The sequence below is a fragment of the Aegilops tauschii genome, chromosome 1 (assembly GCF_002575655.3).
Source record: "Aegilops tauschii subsp. strangulata cultivar AL8/78 chromosome 1, Aet v6.0, whole genome shotgun sequence".
Classification (NCBI taxonomy): Eukaryota; Viridiplantae; Streptophyta; class Magnoliopsida; order Poales; family Poaceae; genus Aegilops; species Aegilops tauschii.
Window position 1 is genome coordinate 187,460,475 of NC_053035.3, and position 21,769 is coordinate 187,482,243.

The 21,769-nt window shown below is 43.7% G+C and overlaps 1 protein-coding gene across 4 annotated transcripts; it reads left to right on the forward strand.

Moving 5' to 3' along the window:
- The first annotated feature begins 808 nt into the window (after nucleotides 1–808).
- LOC109740760 (transcription initiation factor IIF subunit alpha) lies at nucleotides 809–11,732 on the forward strand. 4 transcript variants are annotated; one of them, XM_020299810.4, is made up of 9 exons: nucleotides 809–1,156; nucleotides 2,248–2,406; nucleotides 2,627–2,778; nucleotides 7,224–7,591; nucleotides 8,288–8,403; nucleotides 9,541–9,663; nucleotides 9,738–9,950; nucleotides 10,042–10,236; nucleotides 11,167–11,732. In XM_020299810.4, the coding sequence occupies exons 1-9, from the start codon at nucleotides 983–985 to the stop codon at nucleotides 11,260–11,262; spliced, it is 1,596 nt and encodes a 531-aa protein (XP_020155399.1). In that variant the 5' UTR covers nucleotides 809–982; the 3' UTR covers nucleotides 11,263–11,732. The 4 variants fall into 4 exon arrangements, with proteins under 4 accessions (XP_020155399.1, XP_020155401.1, XP_020155400.1 ...); XM_020299812.4 differs by having other exon boundaries at nucleotides 9,738–9,941; XM_020299811.4 differs by having other exon boundaries at nucleotides 9,741–9,950.
- The last annotated feature ends 10,037 nt before the right edge of the window (nucleotides 11,733–21,769 follow it).

Consider the following 21,769-nt stretch of genomic DNA (forward strand, 5'->3'; position numbering starts at 1 on the left):
CAAATATTTTCAAAATACTTGGGGATTTGACATGTCCTTTGCGCTTGCTCAAACCTAAAGTTACTGAAAAAATGTAAATATTTTTGACACGTGTCCATGGTTTTAAATGGGGCTCTACGCCATCTGGCTCAAAGATGACAATGTGTATGTATGTACATCTCATTGTGGACAACAAGTCTTCATTCTTTTTTTATTAAATAAAAGGGGGTAAATTTATTATCGTATGTGATTGCCCACAACTAAACTAACTAAAACATGACCCCCCCCCCCCCCCCCCCAATGCACACATGGATTCAGCGAGTCTCTCCTCCATTTGACGCAATGGATCAAGTACATACGTACATTTTCAGATATATATGCGTCAATCGAAGCAAACATAAAGGTTTTTTTAGCAAAAAACAATAAAGAAGTTAATAGCTTAAAAAAACAAAGGCCTCCTGAAATGGTTCCTACATGCTATTAGGTATACATATATATTTTAGTACCAGAGTATCTATTTTTTATTTTTTAAAAACATGCAGGAATATGCGTTTCTTTTTACAAATAAGCATCTAAGTTCTTAGCGTGCGTATTTGCCCAGAAAAAAAGATTACTAAAAGATACATATATTTTCAACATGACACCATTTTTATCACGCGTACTTGCCTACGACTAAACTAATAAACTAACTAAAACATCTCTAAATCCTGAACCCTTAAATTATTGATATTTTTTTTATCACGAACCTGAATTTAGCGTGCCAAACACGTGGACTAGCCTCCTGGGTATAAAATGGGCCCGTTCCATTCCACAGTTTCTACTTAATGACCAAAACCAAACACACCCTGTGAAATGGAGGAAGTACTATGTTGAGCCGAACCCATTTCCATTTCATTTTGCGAATCACCCTCGGCGAGACCCGGACCCGGACCGGAGCATCATCCGTCTCCGGCATCTTAACCCGCCGTCCGTGCCCCGTCGCCCACCGCTCATCCCCGCCGCGATGGGGAGCGTAGACCTGGTGCTGAAGCCGGCGTGCGAGGGCTGCGGCTCCACGTCGGACCTCTACGGCACTGGGTGCAAGCACACCACGCTCTGTAGCTCCTGCGGCAAGTCCATGGCGCTTTCCCGCGCCCGATGCCTCGTCTGCTCTGCGCCCATCACGAACCTCATCCGGGTATGGTTCCGTTTGTTTCCGCGTGCATGTGATCGCCGTTTGTGCGAACGCTCTCGATCTAGGGTTTCGGCGTTTGGTTGCTCCAGTAGCCGGACGTGGTTTATGTCTGTGGGATTGGTGCGCTGGATTATGCGATTCATTGTTTTGACGCTCCGATGAATTGAATTATGTTGCTCAGTATGCCATGGATTGCAATCAAGGTTTTCTCACTACACTACGAACAGAAAATGTCTGCTATTTCTCAGATCTTCATGGAATAAAGAATGACCTCGATAATAATATTAGTTCGAGTTGCAATTTCGAAATAAAGAATCAAGATGATGGCACAAATTGAGAAGAGAATTTTGTCTGGATCTGCTGCAATTCATGTTACCTGGAACTATATGCAAGAATGGTTATTTTTAGTTCTGGATCTTGTGGCTGCTTATGTTATGTATGAGAAGAAGAAGAAAATGGATCTGGGACTTGCCCACTTTGATTTTGAAATTTTAGCACTGTACAAGTTACATGACTTATCTGTTTATACTAGAGATTTGGATGGTAAATTGGACGAAAAACCAACTGGTAGTATTTGGTTTAGCGTGCCAGTGAGAAGTTGCACTAGGGTAGCTGTGGATAATTGGGGATGTTGAAGTGCAAACATGGGAGTGATTGCTAATGTTTCTTGAAGTGTGTTATAATGAATCAGTGGAATTTTCTAATTTTCCACTTCTATTCGAGTCGTTACTTATAACCTCAATCTCAAATTTCGCATACAAAAATGTCAGTACGAACAATTTACACAATGTTGGTGTAGACTACAACCATCAAACATAAAAGGTGAAAATATTAAGTTAGGAGGGGCTAGGGCACACCCTGTCCCTAACTAAGCCCGCCCCTATTCACAGTGTTCACAGTGTAGTTAGTTTCACAGCTTTATGCAAGCTCTTCATGTGTACTATGCGGTTATTGTTGTGGAAATTGTAGTTGCATATTATGTGCCGTCTGCAGCTCAAATTGTGAGTTATGTCAGTTCTGGGAACAGGGCGGATCAGCTATGTGGTTCGTCTATTTACACTATGATGTACTCATTGTGAATCTTTCTCTTTTAGGAATACAATGTGCGGGCAAATGCCAGCACAGATAAGGCATTCTCTATTGGAAGATTTGTAACTGGTTTGCCGCCATTCTCAAAGAAAAAGAATGCTGAGAACAAATGGTCTCTTCATAAAGAAGGCCTGCAAGGACGGCAGCTTACTGACAAAATGCTGGTATGCACTTTTGGATCATCATTCATCATTATTTATTCAACAATTATTCCAGTACAATAGAGGTATCATAGTTATTTTTGCTTTGCTTGAACCAAATGTTATCAATTTCTCTGCCATGTCCTGGATAATATTTGATCGAGAATGATCTGTTTTGAGTTGAAGTTCTAAGTTTGTGCAGTTGGTCCTTCTAACTATGTGGATTTACATTTGGAAACTCCAGGAGAAATACAACAGGAAGCCATGGATTTTGGAAGATGAAACTGGTCAATATCAGTTTCAAGGTCATATGGAGGGATCACAGTCAGCAACAGCTACATACTATTTGTTAATGTTGCATGGCAAGGAATTTCACGCATTTCCTGCTGGTTCCTGGTAATACACTTGTTCCACATTTTGCCGTGCTTTTCATTATGTTAGCCCAAATCAGTATTGTAGTAGAAAGAAGGAAAAAACGAGAGTCAATCATGACAGTCCATTGTTACAACTTTGACAAGTGAATTTTGTGACAAAATCTAAACAAAAATTCAATGCTGTGAGTTTCCTATCTGCAACAAATTCACTCAAATAATTTACTTTTGTCTTAACAAGAGATAAGTGTCAAAGATAGAACAGTATGGGTGCTGCTACTGGTCTATACCATTGGAGCTGCTCCTGATGGTACATCATCTGGTCTTAACAAGAGATAAGTGTCAAAGATAAAACTGTATTCACACTTGTTCGAACTTTATAGATTGTACTCACGTTTTGTGTTTCACTTGTACACCAGTGATATTTCAGACAAATTTTAAATCAAACGACTTCTGGGTAAGTTTCAAACTACTCACACATAGGTTATTCACAGCCAAATTGCATAATTCGTTTCAATAAATTCAAATGAGTTTTGCTGATGTGATTTGTTTGTGTTTCGTGAAACTTAAATGTATTTTCAGCGAGTTCCGTAAAGTTTCTTGTTAGCTCACTTAAGTTTTTGCACAGGCTCCAGAGTGTTTCACATAGGTTTAGCAGGTATTTCATAGGACTTTTGAAAATTCTGGCAACATTTCAGAAGAAATTGCCCAGAAGTTTGGGCATGTTTTTATATCAGTTTTTCATCTGTAGACAAATTCAACTAGTTTCATGACAATTACAAACATACAAAAATAATGTGATCTTTATGTTAGAACATATAGATTCCTGACCCTTACCCATTGCCTCAGCATCTCTCCTGGAATATTCTAACCCGAAGTTCATGCTTGATTCAAAGACAGAGCAACACAAAACAAGAGCAAAACTAAAATAGCAAATTTCTACCAATGTGATGACCATAAAGAAAAAGAATAAGAACGCAATCGGGCTCAGATCTCGGCCAGTTCAATATCTCCTGATGCCTCCTAACTCGATATTCGCATGCCGCTCAGCTCCCCCCCCCCCCCCCCCCCCCCCACCTCTCTCTCTCTCTCTCTCGGTTGTTTCTCACAACACGCACAAGTACATGAGCTCTCTGGTGGCTTGCTGCATCATCTGCCTCACATAGCCAAAGTCTTTCATAACTTTTCCCCCTCTTTTGATGCTCCTCATAGCTTTAGCATATGGCTGTATTTATAATACAAGGGAAGGTCTATTTCGCAACCGACCATACGGCTCTAGCGGTTGGCAGAGCAAAAAACAAATTGACTACCCCCCCCAATCCTTGTTTGTTATCTTGACCATTCCACTCCTCGCACTAAGCTCTTTTGTGTAGCAACATCATACTGTGCTTGTCAGCTTCACAACCGATTCTTTTGTATGATGACATCTCACCACCTATTCTGGCTCACGCCGACCTTTCTTGTGACAATGGTATTACACCCTAGTCGTCGGCCTCAAGATCAATGGCAACACACATTATATCTAGCTCATGTAGGTAACTCGACTGATTCACTCGATCCATCACTCCTATCAGCTCATGTAGCCGTTCCACTATTCAGCTAGCCTGCATCACCGTTTCACATAGCGACGCCTGCCTCACTCAGCATGTCGGCTCCTCTCCATGCACACATTCGAACTGCTGCCACACAAGTCCTGTATGCACCATATGTACATCCCTACTAACAAAGAACACTCTTCATGAGCACACCACCTACAACTTCAAAGAAGAGTGGTTTTGCCGACGTAGCCTCTAGCCAAGGCTCTCCTTCTTTACTTAGGACATGCCCATGCAAAATGTCCAAAGTCGTCATAATTGTAGAATTGTACCTTGCTTTTATCTTTGTTCCCTCCATTGCTTCCACAACTGCGGTTGCGACCTCCTCGTCCTTGTGACGAGCCATGCCTTCTTGTCATGAGAAGTTGCTCTTCTTCATCTGCCATCTCCCACCCCTTGGGGAGCTCCTCTTGCGCCTTGAGTGACCCAATGACCTCTTCCATAGCCTTCTTGTGACGTCATTGAGTAGCACAATCGATGAAGCAACATCATGAATTTGGAGATGATAACTTTTTCAATGACGTATTTCTCCTCCATCGGGTCTCCAAGCTCACAACTATGCACCATGGGCATTGTGAACTTCGCCGCAAAATCATCCATGGACTCTGCACCAACCATCTTGAGGTTATCAATCTCCGGGCGCGGGGACTGGATCCTCGCCTCTTGGACGCGCTCGACGCCCACATGCATGGAGTGTAGAGCCGTCCACACAATAGATGTGTTTCCTTCTCCGCAACACGTAGCAGCATCGCGTGGTCGATTGACTTGGAGATAATTGTTAATGCCAACTCTTTGCTCTCATCAACCTCCTTGGATGAGCTCTCGCGATCAGCAGCACCCCATGCAGTGTTTGCTCACAGGAAACACTTCATCCTTATTGCCCATGCTACATAGTTTGTCCATGTCAGCCGTTGGAATTGAATCTTCCCTGGTGCCATTATTGGTGGGTTGCCTGTTCCAGTGGTTAGCATGGTTCCACTCACCCCAGTGTCATGCGACATTGTCTTCGTCAGCACCTAAGCTCTGATACCAAATGTTGGATCTGAACCACTCAACTCTTCTCTCTCTCTCTCTCTCTCTCTCTCTCTCTCTCGGTTGTTTCTCACAACACACACAAGTACATGAGTTGTTTGGTGACTTGCTGCCTCACACAACTGATTAGCATATATCTGTATTGATAGTACAAGGGAAGGTCGGTTGCTAAACCGACCATACAACTCTAGCAGCTCGCAAAACAAGTAAAAACCAAATGGACTACTAGTTGACAACCACACACCCTTGTCAAGGAACAATATCTGGCAAGTACAATTGGGGTCAACGACTTTGATACCAGGTTGCTGGTATTCGAGGTGGTCGAACTAGACGAGATATCTTAAACCGAATATGTTGAAGGCTATACTAGGTCTTCAATGCTTATGTCGTCTTCACCGGGGAAGCCAAAGTTGTTCTTTCCTCATCGTGGTTTGACATATTTATAGCAGGCCTTGGTCAGTCACACTGTCCTTCGTCTTGATTTCCTTGTCTTGGACGACTTGCACCTTGTTTGGTAGTCAAGCACTTAACTTTCGGGAGCTCGGGAGGGGGGGGGGGGGGGTACTCGTCTAGGTAAGAGACTTCTAGAAATGGGCCCTTTGCGGGGTTCGGGGCTGGGCCTAGACGAACTGTTAGGGTGTGCGCGCGACAAGATGTGGGGCCAAAACCCACGTCCTATTGACAAGCTCCCATCAATATGTGTAATGAAGCCGCTTTGCGTGATTGGCATTCCTTGCTTCGTGGAGTTGGTTATCGGAAGGAGGCGGAAGCGAGCTGTGACCAGGCCTTGGGAGGGGGGCCATGCTTGCTCCATTAGCCATTGAGGGGGAGACAAAACGAGTTTGACTCGACCTTCAACTCTCCCATGCAAAGGGAGAGGAAGCCGAGCGACTTCAGAAGGAAGTGTTCCAGCTCCTGGACCAGCTTAACAAGGAACAAGGCCTGAAGTCGAAGCTTCTTCTTCACTTGGTCGGTGTTCTGGGATCGACGGGAGTCTCCTTTAGCCCGAAGACCCCTGTGCTTGATGCTGTGCTGGGGGAGGTTTCTTCTCTTCCTAGACGGATCGACCGCTTGGTGAAGGTGACTCCCATTCTTCTGTTGAGGCCGCAATGGCCCTAGTCATGGGCCTTGTCGAGGAGGCCATGCAGGGAGCTATATCTGCAGAGATTCTAACTAATGTCCTCCTGGGAGGCTAGGAAGGAGCGGGACTCCATTGCGGTCTGTTAGCGTTGGCAGAAAGATGCTGGCGCTTTTGCTAAGGCTTTGAAAATTTGGTCGAGGCGTCTTTGAAGCTGCTGAACTCATCACAGTAGCCCCCTTGCGTGTTGCCATCCCTTGTCTCCGTTCTTTTCATGTAGATATTTTTGTAAGAAACTGTTTGAGACACCCGTGCTTAGGATGTGTAGACTGTCCTTCGGTTGATCCTTTTGCTGAGTAGTTTCGCTTCCTGGTTGTCTTAATTTGTTATTCTCAGGGCGGGCTTGTCCGCTCCTATGTTTCACTGCGTGGCCTGTAGATATTCGTTAGCTCAGAAACTGGAAGGTGTCTATTGACTAGCTGACCGTGTCCTGTTTTTCGAGCGGGCTGATGGTCTCTTGCGGGGCCTTGAGATCGTTTCTTTCAAAGTGTTGTTCAGTACCACCATGGTTTTTTGGGTGAGCGCAGTTACTCGACCTGTATAGGCTTCTTAGTTGTTCTCAGAATAGAGCTGCTTGGATGTATCAGCATTATTTACTAATGCTTGGCGATCATAATTACTTTTTGTTTGACAGTTTAGGCTTGGCAAAATGGTTCTGCAATGAATTAATTTGTGCTCATTGCTTGGAATTTTTTCTTATATCAGGTATAACTTCAGTAAAGTTGCGCAGTACAAGCAGCTGACTCTGGAAGAGGCCGAGGAGAAGATGAATAAGAGAAAGACTAGTGCAACTGGTTATGAACGTTGGATGATGAAAGCAGCTACAAATGGGCCAGCTGCCTTTGGTTCAGATATGATGAAACTTGAGCCTGCTAACGATGGGGAAAAAGAAAGTGCTCGTCATAAGAAGGGGAAAGATAATGAGGAGGGTAATAATTCTGATAAAGGTGAGGAGAATGAAGAAGAGGAAGCCGCTCGTAAAGATAGGCTCGGGCTCTCTAAAAGGGGCATGGATGACGATGAGGAAGGTGGAAAAGATCTAGATTTTGATTTGGATGATGACATTGAGAAAGGTCTGTTCTCAATTTTGATCATATTAGAATAGTTCCGTAGTTGACTAAACTCTGCTCATCGTCTAGCTCTGTATAACTCAAGTTCACTCATAGTTTGCTCACCTTGCACTCTCTTTCTATTGAAGCTTGTTTGTTAGTTTTTCTGGAAAAGTTCCTTTGTATACTATGAAGCACATGCTTTTGCTAGTTCATATATCTGTTGATTTTTCTTAGATGATACATCCCGTATTTGCATTACATTAGATGGCCCTGAATAATAATATTGCAATTTGCTTTTATTCAGATTTGCAAATTAGCTAAGAAATAGGCTGTTTCTTTCTGTCAATAACTCTAATGTTGAATTCGTCCCTTGAGTGTAAGCAAGTAGCGGTAGCGTGTTTACTTGTGACTAAGTGTTGGACTAGATATTTGGATGACCATGTACTGTCGACGTCCCATTTTCCTGCTGGTTTATTTTGCATGGCTACTAGCGTTTTTGCTATGTGCCCAGGTCCAGGTTAATGTAATCTATGTGCTCCTTACAACGAGAATAGCTATACCTAACATGGCCAAACTGTCACATTGAGATTAAGTTTGCTCTGTCATAGAGAGCTATACCAAAATGTTTGCACTGAAAAGAAAATATCAACACTGGCTATATATCATGCTCATTTTTCCGAACCCAGATTGGCATCATAGTGGGAATTGCCTTTTCAGGTGATGACTGGGAACATGAAGAAACATTCACCGATGATGACGAGGCTGTGGATATTGACCCAGAGGAGCGGGCAGATTTAGCTCCTGAAATTCCTGCTCCACCTGAAATTAAGCAGGTTGTTGCAAATATACACTATTTGCTGAAATAGTTATGAATTTAATTTTGTATCTGTAGCACTGTTTCTTTCTTCCTTAAAACATGTTCAATCAGTACTGAAATTTGATGTCAGAAATTTTTAAGTTGGGAATATACTCTATTTTTGGAAATATTTCTGAACTTAAATTTGCACCTGTTGGCATTATCTTTTGTTTCTTACTTTGTTATAAACATGTTCAATCTGTACTGAAAATTGATATCAGGAAGTTCTTACTTGGGAATGCTTAAAATGGTTCACATAGGTAAACATGTAACTAGCTAGTATATGCTTATAAATGTGTTACTACTCACTAGATCTGCTAGATACACACAAATTTCTTTCATGTGCCGCTGTTATCCAATTAGGGGATAATATCTTGGCAGTTAGAAAGCTTAGCATTATTTCAAGCCAAGTTATCCATAAGAGAGGGCTCCCATGTCAATCAATTGATGGATCAAGAGTATTAGGGATTTTGTAGGGTCGTTTAGTTTAGTTATACACAGTTCTGTTCTCTTGTCAGGTTCTTTGTGCACACATCTATAACAAGTCATGAACTGTACTTGATTTTATACAAGCTGTCAATGCACTGCTATAATGCTGTCCTAGTGGATGTGCAATGATCGGAATCCACACGTGACTTTTGTCAACAAACTAACTGATAAATGAATGAAATGATAAACGGGATGCTATTTGGAGGAAATGGAGATATGCCACTAACCAGCCTATCTTAATGAACCTGAAGTGAAGGTTCTCAGGTGCCCGCCATAATTGGATCCATTGCACCCGGTAGACCTTTGGCCGCAAAAGAAGAAATGAGCTACTAGTCGATCATGTAATAGACTCCACTTGTGGTCCCTATTGCTTATGGGACACTGATTAAATCTGCCTGCATGCTGGTATTATGGGAAAACGCCTCTAGCAAATATGTGCTAGGGCTGCAAGTATACCTGCCTATAAATGCCATCGTATAAGCTGCAAGTATTACCTGTCCAAAGTTAAAAAAAAGTATTAACTGTCTATGAATGATATTGTGTGAAATTATTCGAAGCAAAATGCTGCCTACAATTTCCATTGTTCAAGAGCAAACTGCTGGTATTCTGATTTTGATACATTCAGGATGATGAAGAGAATGAGGAAGAAGGTGGCCTGAGCAAGTCAGGAAAGGAATTAAAGAAGCTGCTTGGTCGTTCTTCTGGACAAAATGAGTCGGATGCCGATGATGATGATGAAGAAGATGATGTAATACTCCATTCACAGAGATTTAATATTTATTTTTCTTTATTGATAAGGATTTTTTTCTTCCCTTATTTCAGCAGGATGATGAGTCATCTCCAGTGCTTGCTCCAAAGCAGACGGATCAACCAAAAGATGAACCTGTTGATAACAGCCCAGCCAAACCTACACCTTCATCAGGACATGCTCGTAGTACACCTCCTGCATCGAAATCCAAGCAAAAGAGGAAATCAGGTGGTGATGATGCCAAAGCATCTAGCGGTGCAGCTTCAAAGAAAGCAAAGGTGGAATCTGTAAGTCAACTGTGTTCATTTCATATTTTTTAAAGGAGACCTTAATTCTCATGGATATGTATCTAAGTGATGTGTTTTGTTGTTTGCATAGGATACAAAAACATCAAGTATCAAAGAGGAGACACCATCTTCCTCAAAACCTACACCAAAGGCCTCTGCTTCATCAAGAAGTGCCAATGTATCTCCTGTGACAGAGGATGAGATCAGGACTGTTCTTCTTGCAGTGGCTCCTGTCACTACACAAGATTTAGTCTCCAGATTTAAGTCTAGACTACGAGGTCCAGAGGTACGATTCTTCAGCAGTACTGTTACAACTTTTAAAGCTGTTGCATCCTTTTTCGCTAATTACTAAATAATGATACATCACTTGTTCTAGCCACGTATATTAAGAATTGCAGCCTGTCCTGTTTTGCATTAACTCATAATATTTTTTGAAGGATTTAGTTATGGTTTGTTAATTGTCACGCATGAAGACACCTCCAGTTTCTTGAACCTCGTTGTTGGTCTGCCTCAGGGATAGTCAGAATTTCTTATTATTGGTATAATCACTAATTGTGTAAGTAGTGAAATGGGAATTGTTGGTTGGCAATTTGAAGAATAGGAACGAAGCTATTGCTTTTAGTGACTTGGCATCCAGACTTTGGACACAGTCACAGAGTCCACAAGAGTATCGTGCATCGGGTGATGTTATGGTTGGCTGGGCGCCTGGGTGAAGTCCATCCATGATCTACAACAGCCCCCATACTATTTTGCTAATTTCGATCCCAACTTTATCACTTCTAATTTCGTTAGTACTTAATATTAGATAAATGCCACTCCAATTATGGTGATTCATAAAAATGCCATTGCAATTTCCAAACTTTGAAAAATGCCACTGCAATTTGTGCAAACTTTGAAAAACGCCACTCCAGACTTCGAAAAATGCCATTGGAAATGGCATAAAATGGCATTTTTCAGAGTTTGGAAATTGCAGTGGCATTTCTCGGAATCGCCAGATTTGGAGTGGCATTTATCAAATGAACCCGTTTCTTTGATGTAATTTGCTAGGCAAAGCTTTAAAATTCATAGAAGAAATCATGTAAACCTCAAAAAAAAAATTTGCTGGTTAAATGATTAGTCCTTTTCTGTAACTGAAAGTGTCAAACATGCTCTTTCTACCAGTTGTTGATTTGACAGCTTAATTTGTATCTTGATCTCATTTTGTCTTGCATCGCAGGACAAGAACGCCTTTGCTGAAATTCTGAAGAAAATTTCGAAAATACAGAAGACTAATGGCCACAACTATGTTGTCCTTAGAGAGGATAAGAAATGATGAGCTCAAAAGTGGCGATTTCCTTCATTGCGAAGTATCCTCTTGTGTCTTCCTGGGGGTAATAGTTTTGTACTGTATTATATTAGACGAATTTGGTCTTCTGACAAGTATATGCCGAAATTCTACCCTTGCTTCTACTAGAAATTAAATAACCAGTTAGTGCCTGTTCTGAACCTCTCCAATCTCGAAACTCCGCTCCGCGTAATGAGCTCGGTTTGAGCCACTCCCTGCAATTGTGCTACAGCTTCCTCCGCTCCGGGAGCTGCAGTTATGGAGCGGAGAGCATCCGAACAGGGCCTTAGTATGTTGTCATCTCCTGGAGTTATTCTAGAAGAAGTTGGGAATTGCAAGGTTATGATGATGTGTGAGAAGAGGTATATTGATGCCAAGACAGTGTTTTCCGTTTGACCAGGTTCTTTAAACCTATGAATCGAAAGAGTAAAATCTATAACGATGTTCCTAAGAGTAAAGTTTCATTGTGTGACTCAGTACATTTTTTGTGTGTGTGTCCCATATCATCCAAAGAATAGTGAGCGTGACGTTGTGCCCGATCTGAGCGTGGACTCATATGTGTCAGGATGAGCGGAGCAAATCCTACGGACATTACCATATCAAGAGTCCTCATTGTCATGTCAAGAGTCCGTCATGTGTGACATCTACTTACACAAAGGAGGTGTTTGTTTCAGAGAAATTTGCCCGTCACCTGATTACACCGTAATAGGAAAACGTTGCTCGCGTTTGGTAACTCCGTAAATGGGTCCGACCCAGTTATCGATCGATACCACCTACCCCCCACCGGTAACGAGCCCATACCCCCCTCCTTCCACCCGAGCCCTCTCCTTCCCGCACGACCATGTCTTTCTTGTCCGCCGCCGCCTCCCAATCCCCTTCCCTTCCGGCGCCGGCGCCTCCATGCTGCTTGAAGAAAGGGAAGAGTTCCTTGCGGGAGATTGGAGCATCGGGTGGCGCTTGTTATCGGGAAGGCCGGCGGTGCTTGAGATCGAAGGCCACCAGTAGCGCACATGCTCGGGAATGGCCGGCGGCACTTGATTTTGGGGACGGTCGGTGGCGTTGGAGATTCTGGGCGGCTGGGCCGAGCAAGAGCAGACCGGGACCACTGATGGTGGCCGACGAGCAGCAGGGTCGGGCAAAGCAATGGCAATCAATTCCTTTCCCTGAACATGAACCAAACAAACTGGGAAAAACTCATTACACCTCCATAAACGCTGTGATCTGATTACGTTTACATTACCGTTACCATTTCTGTAGCCAAACACCTCCAAAGATGAATCTTCTTTACACGTGTTCATCTGCCTCTTCGAGGACAATACACTAGACAATCCTATCGTATGCATGCATAGGTATTATCAGAGCTTCATGGATGACGAGGAGAAGTGCAAGCGCAAGTGCAAGACTTCGCCTACACCATCATTGAGAGAAGCTTGGAAGAGTTGGAAGAGAAGGAAGAAGAAGCGAGGGCAAGTCCCTGGAGACCTCGGAACCTCCGGCCTCGACCTCGAACTTCCAGCGCCCAAAACCTCCGGCCCTACTCGGAACTTCCGGCCACGACGACCCTGACGAGTGCAAACTCTCTGGATAGTTCGGAACCTTGCCCGAGTGTTCGCCCCACGGAGCTTCTGGCCATCCCCGGAACTTCCGTCCTGCCTGCGAGCAATGAGTTGGGCCGCGGCCCATGTAGCCCTCTCTCTCCCTTACTTACCCCTTCGTGGCTACCACTATATAGTCTTCTCCCACCTCCTTTCTAGGGTTAGCAATAGATCTCATATCATAGAGTTCAGCTCATGTCCCCTTGCGGGATTCCTCCTAGAGAGAAGACCTTGAGGAGTACAAGACCCCTAGATGGGAAGATCCCTCTAGTGGATGCAAGGCCCCTACACGGGAAAATCCTTCATGGATGCAAGACCTCCTAGAGGGAAGATTTATCTTGGATGCAAGACCCATCTGTCCTTGAGATTTGGATTAACTACCTTTATATCCTTATTTTCCTTGTTATTCTTGGATCTTGATGCATCCCATGTATTGCTTGTCTTTTGAGGAGTACTTGGTGTGGATCTTGTCCAATAGAGTGTTTCCCTGATAGAGGCAAAGGTGTCCCGTCTTTCGATGAGATGATGGATATCGCTTTGGTGGAAGTCGACTTTGACGATCCGACTACGAACGTGCGATGACGTCGCGCCTTAGCAATCGCTAAACCAACTTCGAGAGGTTATTGACCACGCCGGAGCACGATCAACCTGACCACGAGGTTCTGTTTCCTGCGAGCAAACGAAGAACAAGCAAGAAACTAAGCTTGCAATCTGGATATTGCGAATATAAGCTGAAAGCTTTGTCGATCAAGGTGGGGTTCTGTGACGTCTTGGTCTGGTCGTTGAACACAAACGAAGTACGCGAAGTTGCAGCTATGGCAAACTTTTAATCTAACAAAATCCAAAGCCTAAATGGTGCCCTAAGGGCTGTATATATGGAGGAAGAGGGGGGAATTTCGTGGCCCTTGGAGGAGGGGTCCGAAACCAACCCTATCTCTTGTTTCTCCACACATACGGACTCTAAAAACATCCTATACTCAAGTATTTCGAAATTACATGGGCCTGGCCCAATAATAAGGTGACGCAGCACCTATAATAGCCTCTGTACGAAATTTATGAAGTGGCATGTTGTATATTTCGTCCAAGGCTTCATGCACGCATTATGGTGGCTTCAACGTCTTGAAATCATCACTTGTAACTCCGTTCTTGTTCCCCATGCGCATGCCATCATCTCCATGCTTGTTCTTGCTCCAATGTTCATCCTTCTCAAAGCTAGGCCCTTCATTTGTAAGCAAAACAAATGTATCCAATTTAGGCAGCATCATATTCTCATGACCATTAGAATCATTACCAAGAAACGAAAGTACCTGGTAATTTAATTGGCGTGCGCGAGCTCTAGTAATTGGTCCAGTATGTATAGCAGCAGGGGCTGTGGGTGTAACAATGGTATTGATGTCCTCATCATCCTCCCCTTCTTGAAATGAAGTCGTCCTCGACGAAAGCTCATCTCCCTCACCCAAATAAGGCTTCAAATCTGCAATGTTAAAAGTGGGACTAACCCCAAAATCTGCAGGCAGCTCAAGTTTATATGCATTATCATTTATTTTCTCTAACACCTTAAAAGGACCATCAGCACGTGGCATTAGCTTTGATTTGCGCAAATCAGGAAATCTATCCTTACGCAAATGTAACCAAACAAGATCTCCAGGTGCAAACACAACATGTTTTCTACCCTTATCTCCAGCAAGTTTATATTTAGCATTCATACGCTCAATGTTTTCCTTAGTTAACTCATGCATTTTTAAGATCAATTCAGCACGTTGTTTAGCATCAAAATTAACCTTCTCCGAAGATGGAAGAGGCAACAAATCAATAGGTGCACGAGGTAGGAAACCATACACAATTTCAAAAGGGCACATCTTAGTACTAGAATGCAATGAACGATTATAAGCAAACTCAATATGAGGCAAGCATTCTTCCCACATTTTCTTATTATTCTTCAAAACAGCCCTAAGCATAGTAGACAATGTTCTATTGACTACTTCAGTTTGTCCATCAGTTTGGGGGTGACAAGTAGTACTAAAAAGCAGTTTAGTCCCCAACTTAGCCCATAAACATCTCCAAAAGTGGCTAAGAAATTTAGTATCACGATCTGAAACAATAGTATTTGGCACACCATGCAAACGAATAATTTCACGGAAGAACAAATCAGCAACATTAACAGCATCATCGCTTTTATGACATGGTATAAAGTGTGCCATTTTTGAGAATCTATCCACGAAAACAAATATGCTATCCCTCCCCTTCTTTGTTCGAGGTAAACCTAAAACAAAGTCCATAGATATATCCTACCAAGGAACACTAGGTACAGGCAAAGGCATATATAAACCATGAGGATTGAGTCGTGACTTAGCTTTTTGACATGTAGTGCAGCGAGCAACAAAACGCTCAACATCCCGTCTCATCTTTGGCCAAAATAAATGTGTAGCAAGTACGTCCTCCGTCTTCTTCACACCAAAGTGTCCCATTAATCCTCCTCCATGCGCCTCCTGCAACAACAAAAGACGAAGAGAGCTAGCTGGAATACATAGCTTGTTAGCACGGAACACAAATCCATCATTAACGACAAACTTGTTCCAGGTTCTTCCTTCTTTACAATTCTGCAAAACATCTTTAAAATCAGCATCATGCACATATTGATCTTTGATGGTCTCCAAACCAAATATTTTGAAGTCAAGTTGTGACAGCATAGTATAGCGACGAGACAATGCATCAGCAATAACATTTTCTTTACCCTTCTTGTGTTTAATGACATAAGGGAAAGTTTCAATGAATTCAACCCATTTAGCATGTCTACGATTCAGTTTAGCTTGACTTTTAATATGTTTCAAAGATTCATGATCAGAATGTATAACAAATTCTTTGGGCCATAAATAATGTTGCCATGTTTCTAAAGTCCGAACAAGAGCATATAGTTCTTTATCATAAGTAGAATAGTTCAGACTAGGCCCACTCAATTTTTCAGAAAAGTATGCAACAGGTTTACCATCTTGTAATAACACACCTCCTAATCCAGTTCCACCAGCATCACATTCAAGCTCAAAAGTCTTATTAAAATCAGGAAGTTGGAGTAAAGGAGCATGTGTCAACTTATCTTTCAATACCGTGAAGGCTTCTTCCTGTGCGGTACCCCAAACAAAAGGCACATCCTTCTTTGTAAGCTCGTTGAGAGGTGCAGCAATGGTGCTGAAATCTCTCACAAAACGCCTATAGAAACCAGCGAGGCCAAGGAAACTCCTCACTTGTGTGACCGTTTTGGGCTGCGGCCAACTCTCAATAGCTTCAATCTTGGCTTTATCAACTTCAATTCCCTGTGGAGTAATAACATAGCCAAGAAAAGATACTCGGTCGGTGCAAAAGGTGCACTTTCCAAGGTTACCAAACAAACGTGCATCACGTAGAGCAATAAAAACAGCACGTAAATGTTCTTCCAAAGATTTGCTATAAATCAGTATATCATCAAAATAGACAACCACAAATCGTCCAATAAAAGCATGTAAAACTTTGTTCATTAGTCTCATGAAAGTACTAGGTGCATTAGTTAACCCAAAAGGCATGACTAACCACTCATATAAACCAAACTTAGTTTTAAATGCTGTTTTCTATTCATCTCCCAGTTTCATACGAATTTGATGGTATCCACTACGCAAATCAACTTTGGAAAATATTGTAGAGCCACTCAATTCATCAAGCATATCATCTAGCCTAGGAATAGGATGACGATAACGAATAGTAATGTTATTAATGCCTCTACAATCAACACACATACGCGATGTACCATCCTTTTTAGGCACAAGTATGATAGGAACAACACAAGGACTAAGAGATTCACGTATATAACCTTTGTCGAGCAGCTCCTGTACTTGACGCATAATCTCCTTCGTCTCCTCTGGATTGGTACGGTATGGTGCACGGTTGGGTAGCGATGCACCGGGAATTAAGTCAATTTGATGCTCAATCCCTCGAATAGGTGGTAATCCCGGTGGCACGTCTTGTGGAAAGACGTCAGCGAACTCCTGCAAAATGTTAGTGACAGCAGGGGGCAAAGAGGAAGGCACGTCCTCGAATGAAAATAATGCCTCTTTGCACACAAAAGCATAGCAAACAGATTTGTTGAAATCTAGCTCATCAATATCAGATTTTGTGGCAAGTAAACATGCACTTTTCAATTTAATTTCAGAAACAACACTAGATGATTTATTATTAGGTTTCATTTGTTGCTCAAATTGTTTTGCCACAATCTGATTTTCACTCTTATTTTTCTCCTGTTTTGCTTTATTAGCTCTATTAATGTCATCTTTCAAAATGGAATTAGGAGTCATAGGAAGCAAAGTAATATTTTTATCCTTATGAACAAGAGTATACTGATTGTTTCTACCATGTTGTACAGAGTTTTTATCAAATTGCCATGGTCTACCAAGTAATAAGGAACATGCTTGCATGGGTACCACATCACAATCAACATAATCAGCATATGTAGAGATACTAAAATGCACACGAACAGTACGTGTTACCTTAAACTTGCCGCTGTTGTTGAACCATTGGATGTAGTAAGGATGTGGATGTGGTCTTGTGGTGAGAGATAGTTTCTCCACCATCTCCATGCTAGCCAAGTTGTTACAGCTCCCTCCATCTATGATGACGCGAACAGAACGTTCCTTCACAACTCCCTTTGTATGGAACAAATTATGCCTCTGATTTTGCTCTGCTTGTGTGACCTGCACACTCAAAACACGTTGAGCAACTAAACATTCATACCTGTCAGCGTCGTCAGGAGCCATGTATTGCGTCTCATGTTCAGAATCATCTCCACCATGTTCTTCACGTGTAATAAGAGCCAAAGTCTCCTCATCATAGTCACTAGCGGACTCATACCCACCATCCTCAGTAGCAATCATTACACGCTGAGATTTACATTCTCTCGCATAATGTCCTCTTCCCTTACAACGACGACAAATAATATCACTTGTGTGCCCTGTCGATGCCATGGAAGAAGAAGAGCTCTGTGCAGGCCTGGCAGGTGCACTCTTGGCAGATAGTGGTGGTTGTGCCTGCTTTCTTGTATCACGGCTGGAGGTGGAACCTGATGGAGGTGCTGGTGCAGTGGAAGTAGAAGATGCACGCGGTGTCCATGATGAAGGTCGACCTGCAGAAAAGTTAGTTCGCGCCAATGGCTGTCGATCCTGCACTTCACGTTCAGCTTTACAAGCAAGATGGAATAAACGAGTGATATTATTATAATCCTTATACTCTAGAATGGTCTGAATCTCTTTATTTAATCCACCCATAAAACGTGCAAGCATAGCTTCATTCTCCTCAACAATACCACATCTAATCATGCCAGTTTGTAATTCCTGATAATATTCTTCTACAGAATTTTTCCCTTGTCTTAAGCGCTGCAATTTTTGAAGTAATTCACGTTGATAATATGGTGGAACCCAACGAGTACGCATAGCAGTTTTCAAAGCAGCCCAAGTAGCTGGAACAGGATATAATCTACAATGTTCAGATCACCAAACACAGGCAAAGCTAGTGAAAGCACAAACAGCAGTAGGAACACGTCTCTCCTCAGGATATTGTAAACATGTAAATCGTTGTTCAGTTTCTAACTCCCAAGTAAGATATATATCAGGAACATATCTACCCTCAAATGGTGGAATATTCAATTTCAGTTTAGGGAGATGGTCATGATCTCGTACCTGAGGTGGTGGTGCTGGCCTACCGTTGCGAATATATACCTGAGGTCGATCTGCTGGTGGTGGTGCTGGTGGCTGCACGTAGTTCTGATTTTGATCAACCTCATCCTCATAATCGCCCGCATAATCGTCATCCTCCTCAGCCGCCGCAGTAGCAGGAGCCAAAGAAGCATCAACAGTAGGTGCAGCGGCACCCGAATTTTGACCAGTCTCAATTGGAACGCGCTGTGCTCGTCCCACTTGATTTGGAAGGCGGCGTTGGAGATGTGGTTGTTGTTGTTGTAGCGGTGCGACATGTGCAGCCGGTGGTGGTTGGGGAAGACGCTTGAGTAATTCAGTAAACTTGTTATCCAGCTTTGTCTCGAACGACTTCTCCACGGTATCTATCTTCTCCATAGCCTCTTCAAATCGGTTTAGCACATCTCCCACCTGGCCACTCATCATTTGCTGAAATTTATCATGCAACTCCTTGTTCGTCATGTTCTCCCAATCAGTCTCATCGGCTTGTGATCCTGCCATAGTTAGCAGCAATAGAAACACAAAAGAATATGATCCTGCAGACTACTAGGAAGTGGTGGTGATGGTGGTGTGTCACAAAACCTTCAAGCGAATCTCAAATTCTTACCAGTTCTTACCCAGCAGCAGGTGGTGATCGGCAACCGTTGTAGTCAAAACTCTCAATGCTTGGATAGAGCGATTACCAGGGAGAGTCAAACGCACGATGTAGATGTATGTGGAGCTGGGAAGGCTTATAATATAGTAGCAAAAATGGTCAGCAATAATCAATTCAGAGATGCAAAGTTGAATAAACGCTCAACGACGGTACTGTGCTGGTCCTAGGCTAGACCGTGCTAGAGACGCGAGCCTAGAACACTAACAAAATCACTGCGCTGCACGTAAACAAGGGAAAAGCACACTCTGGAAAAAAAAATTTGCTCTTTTTTTTTGCTCTTTTTTTGCGCTCTTTTTTTGGGGCGAAAAATCACTATAATGGTGAGTGTCTCAAAACTCTTCCCAGGTCAAACTGACAGGATCGGCACAAAATTTTTTGACTATTTTTTTTCGGAAATCAGGGCAGCGACGACGAAAAAGTGCGACAAAAAATCACTATGATGGCGAGTGTCTCAAAACACTCCCCGGGACCTAAAAATAGGATAGGGAAATAATATTTTTGGTTGCCGAAATTTTGGCCTAAAAACTGCCCGGGGGTCTCCAGACTTTTTTTTTCCGAGACCTACTCAGGCAAGGAAACACGAAACGGAAAATAGATGGATCTCTAAAACAAACCGAATATGAAAAGAACTCGGATTGGTGGTGGATATATGGTGGTAGGATATGGCAGTGGTGGTGGTATATGGTAGCGGTGGTGGTATATGGATACGGATCGGTGGTGGTATATGAATACAGATTGGTGGTGGTATATGGATACGGATTCAGAGCGGTGGCGGATAAGCAATGGTGGTAGATGGCAAGGCGATTATGATGGTGCGGCGGCGGCGTGACAACTTATGACCAGAACTCGAAACTCTAAAAGACTAGACTCTAAGACCAGCAACTTGACACGACGATGCAACCGCAAATTCAACAAAGCAAAAACCCTAAAAAGATTATGCAAAGGCTCAGATTGGTTCGGATATACTGAACTAACCCTAAATTTTTTTTGTGGCTTTTTCGTGGACTGTAGGTATGAAGAACAGACTCGATCTAAACTACGAAAAACTGTAAAATCTCACCGAGCAACCTGGAAATCTGATACCACTTGATAGAGGCAAAGGTGTCTGCTGAGGATATAACCATTAGAGTCACCCGCCCAGGAGGGGCCGGGTTACGTTATAATGATCATCACGTGAAGCCCAGTACTAGGCTTGAAGATGGCGGATCAATAGTGGGCTTAAGACCTGGAGGCGGCTTAAGGCCCATAGTGATAAACCGCCGTTATGGCAAGACTTGTAACGTAAGGCAAGAGTAGTTAAGATTCCGATCCGGATACTGTTATAAGCCGTCCGGGACTCTGAGAGCCGCGGGGCGTCAACCTCTCTATATAAAGGGACGACCCGGCGGCAGGAGGAGAGACTACAGATCGAGAGCCGGGCATAGCGATTTAGCTCCCTGGTCATCGAAACCCTAAGTAATACCATCTCAAATGGACGTAGGCTTTTACCTTCACCGTAAGGGGCCGAACCAGTATAATCCTCGTGTTCCTTGTCCCGTTTAACCCCTTTAAGCTTCCTAGCTGCGATGGCTCCACGACTAAGTCCTTGCACGAGGACATCTGCCGTGACAATTCCACGACAGCTGGCGCCCACCGTAGGGCCAGCGCACGGTGGATTTGAGTTCTTGAAGGGCAGCTTCGAAGGGCTCAAGGGATACGCTGTGGGCCGGATGACCAAGAGTCGTCGCGGCAAGCTCTACATTGACGATGCAGATTGGGGCCCTGACGCCGGCTTAATTGAGTACGGGTACCGGGTCCCCTTCGACGGAATCCACGTCTTTATTGGCAAGATTGGTGAGCCGGGCCCTGAGCCGGACCTCTGCGCCGATCTCATCGAGACGGCTCAACGTGCACGACCCGCCCGGACTTTGCCTGCCTTGAAGCGTGCTTTCGTGGGATGCGTCCATGGAGAGCTCTCTGAAGGATCTGGATCTGGTGATGAGACGGCCGCTCGCTCTGACGGCGAGTCATCCACAGAGGAGACCGATTCGTTATACCAACTTCAAGATGGCAGGCTCAGGGGTTGTTCCGATGGCGACAGTATTCCGGACCCCTTTGAGCCGCCAAGCCGGGTTGGAATCTTCATGGCTGGCGCACAACCTGTTCAAAACCCCACCGCCGGGGCAGGAAGCCCTGTGCCCTCGCCGGCTCAGGTGCTGATGGATCTCACAGACAAGATGACGGCCCTGTTAACCGCTACGGTCGCCCCAGCGGATCAAGCTCAGCATGACGCGGAGGTGGCACAGTTAAAGTTGGATCTAGCAAAAGCCAAGGAGGATCTGGCGGCGGAAGGGATCAGGATGGCTGTGGAAAGGGCGGCTCTCGACGCCCAGACTCAGCTGATTCAGGCACAGTCTTTCCGGCTCACGATGGATCAGAACGCATCCAATGAGGTCATGAGAAGGAGGCATCAAAAGGCCCAATCTCGACTCCCTCCGGTTTACGATCCTCGAAACCTCTTCAACACGCCTGGTGCGGGGCCCAGTAAACCG

Excerpts from the sequence above, each read along its gene's own strand:
- LOC109740760 (XM_020299810.4), top strand. The coding sequence starts at position 983 with ATGGGGAGCGTAGACCTGGTGCTGAAGCCGGCGTGCGAGGGCTGCGGC. Across the intron at positions 1,157-2,247 it reads CCATCACGAACCTCATCCGG|GAATACAATGTGCGGGCAAA; the intron begins GTATGGTTCCGT and ends TTTCTCTTTTAG. Across the intron at positions 9,951-10,041 it reads AGAAAGCAAAGGTGGAATCT|GATACAAAAACATCAAGTAT; the intron begins GTAAGTCAACTG and ends TTGTTTGCATAG.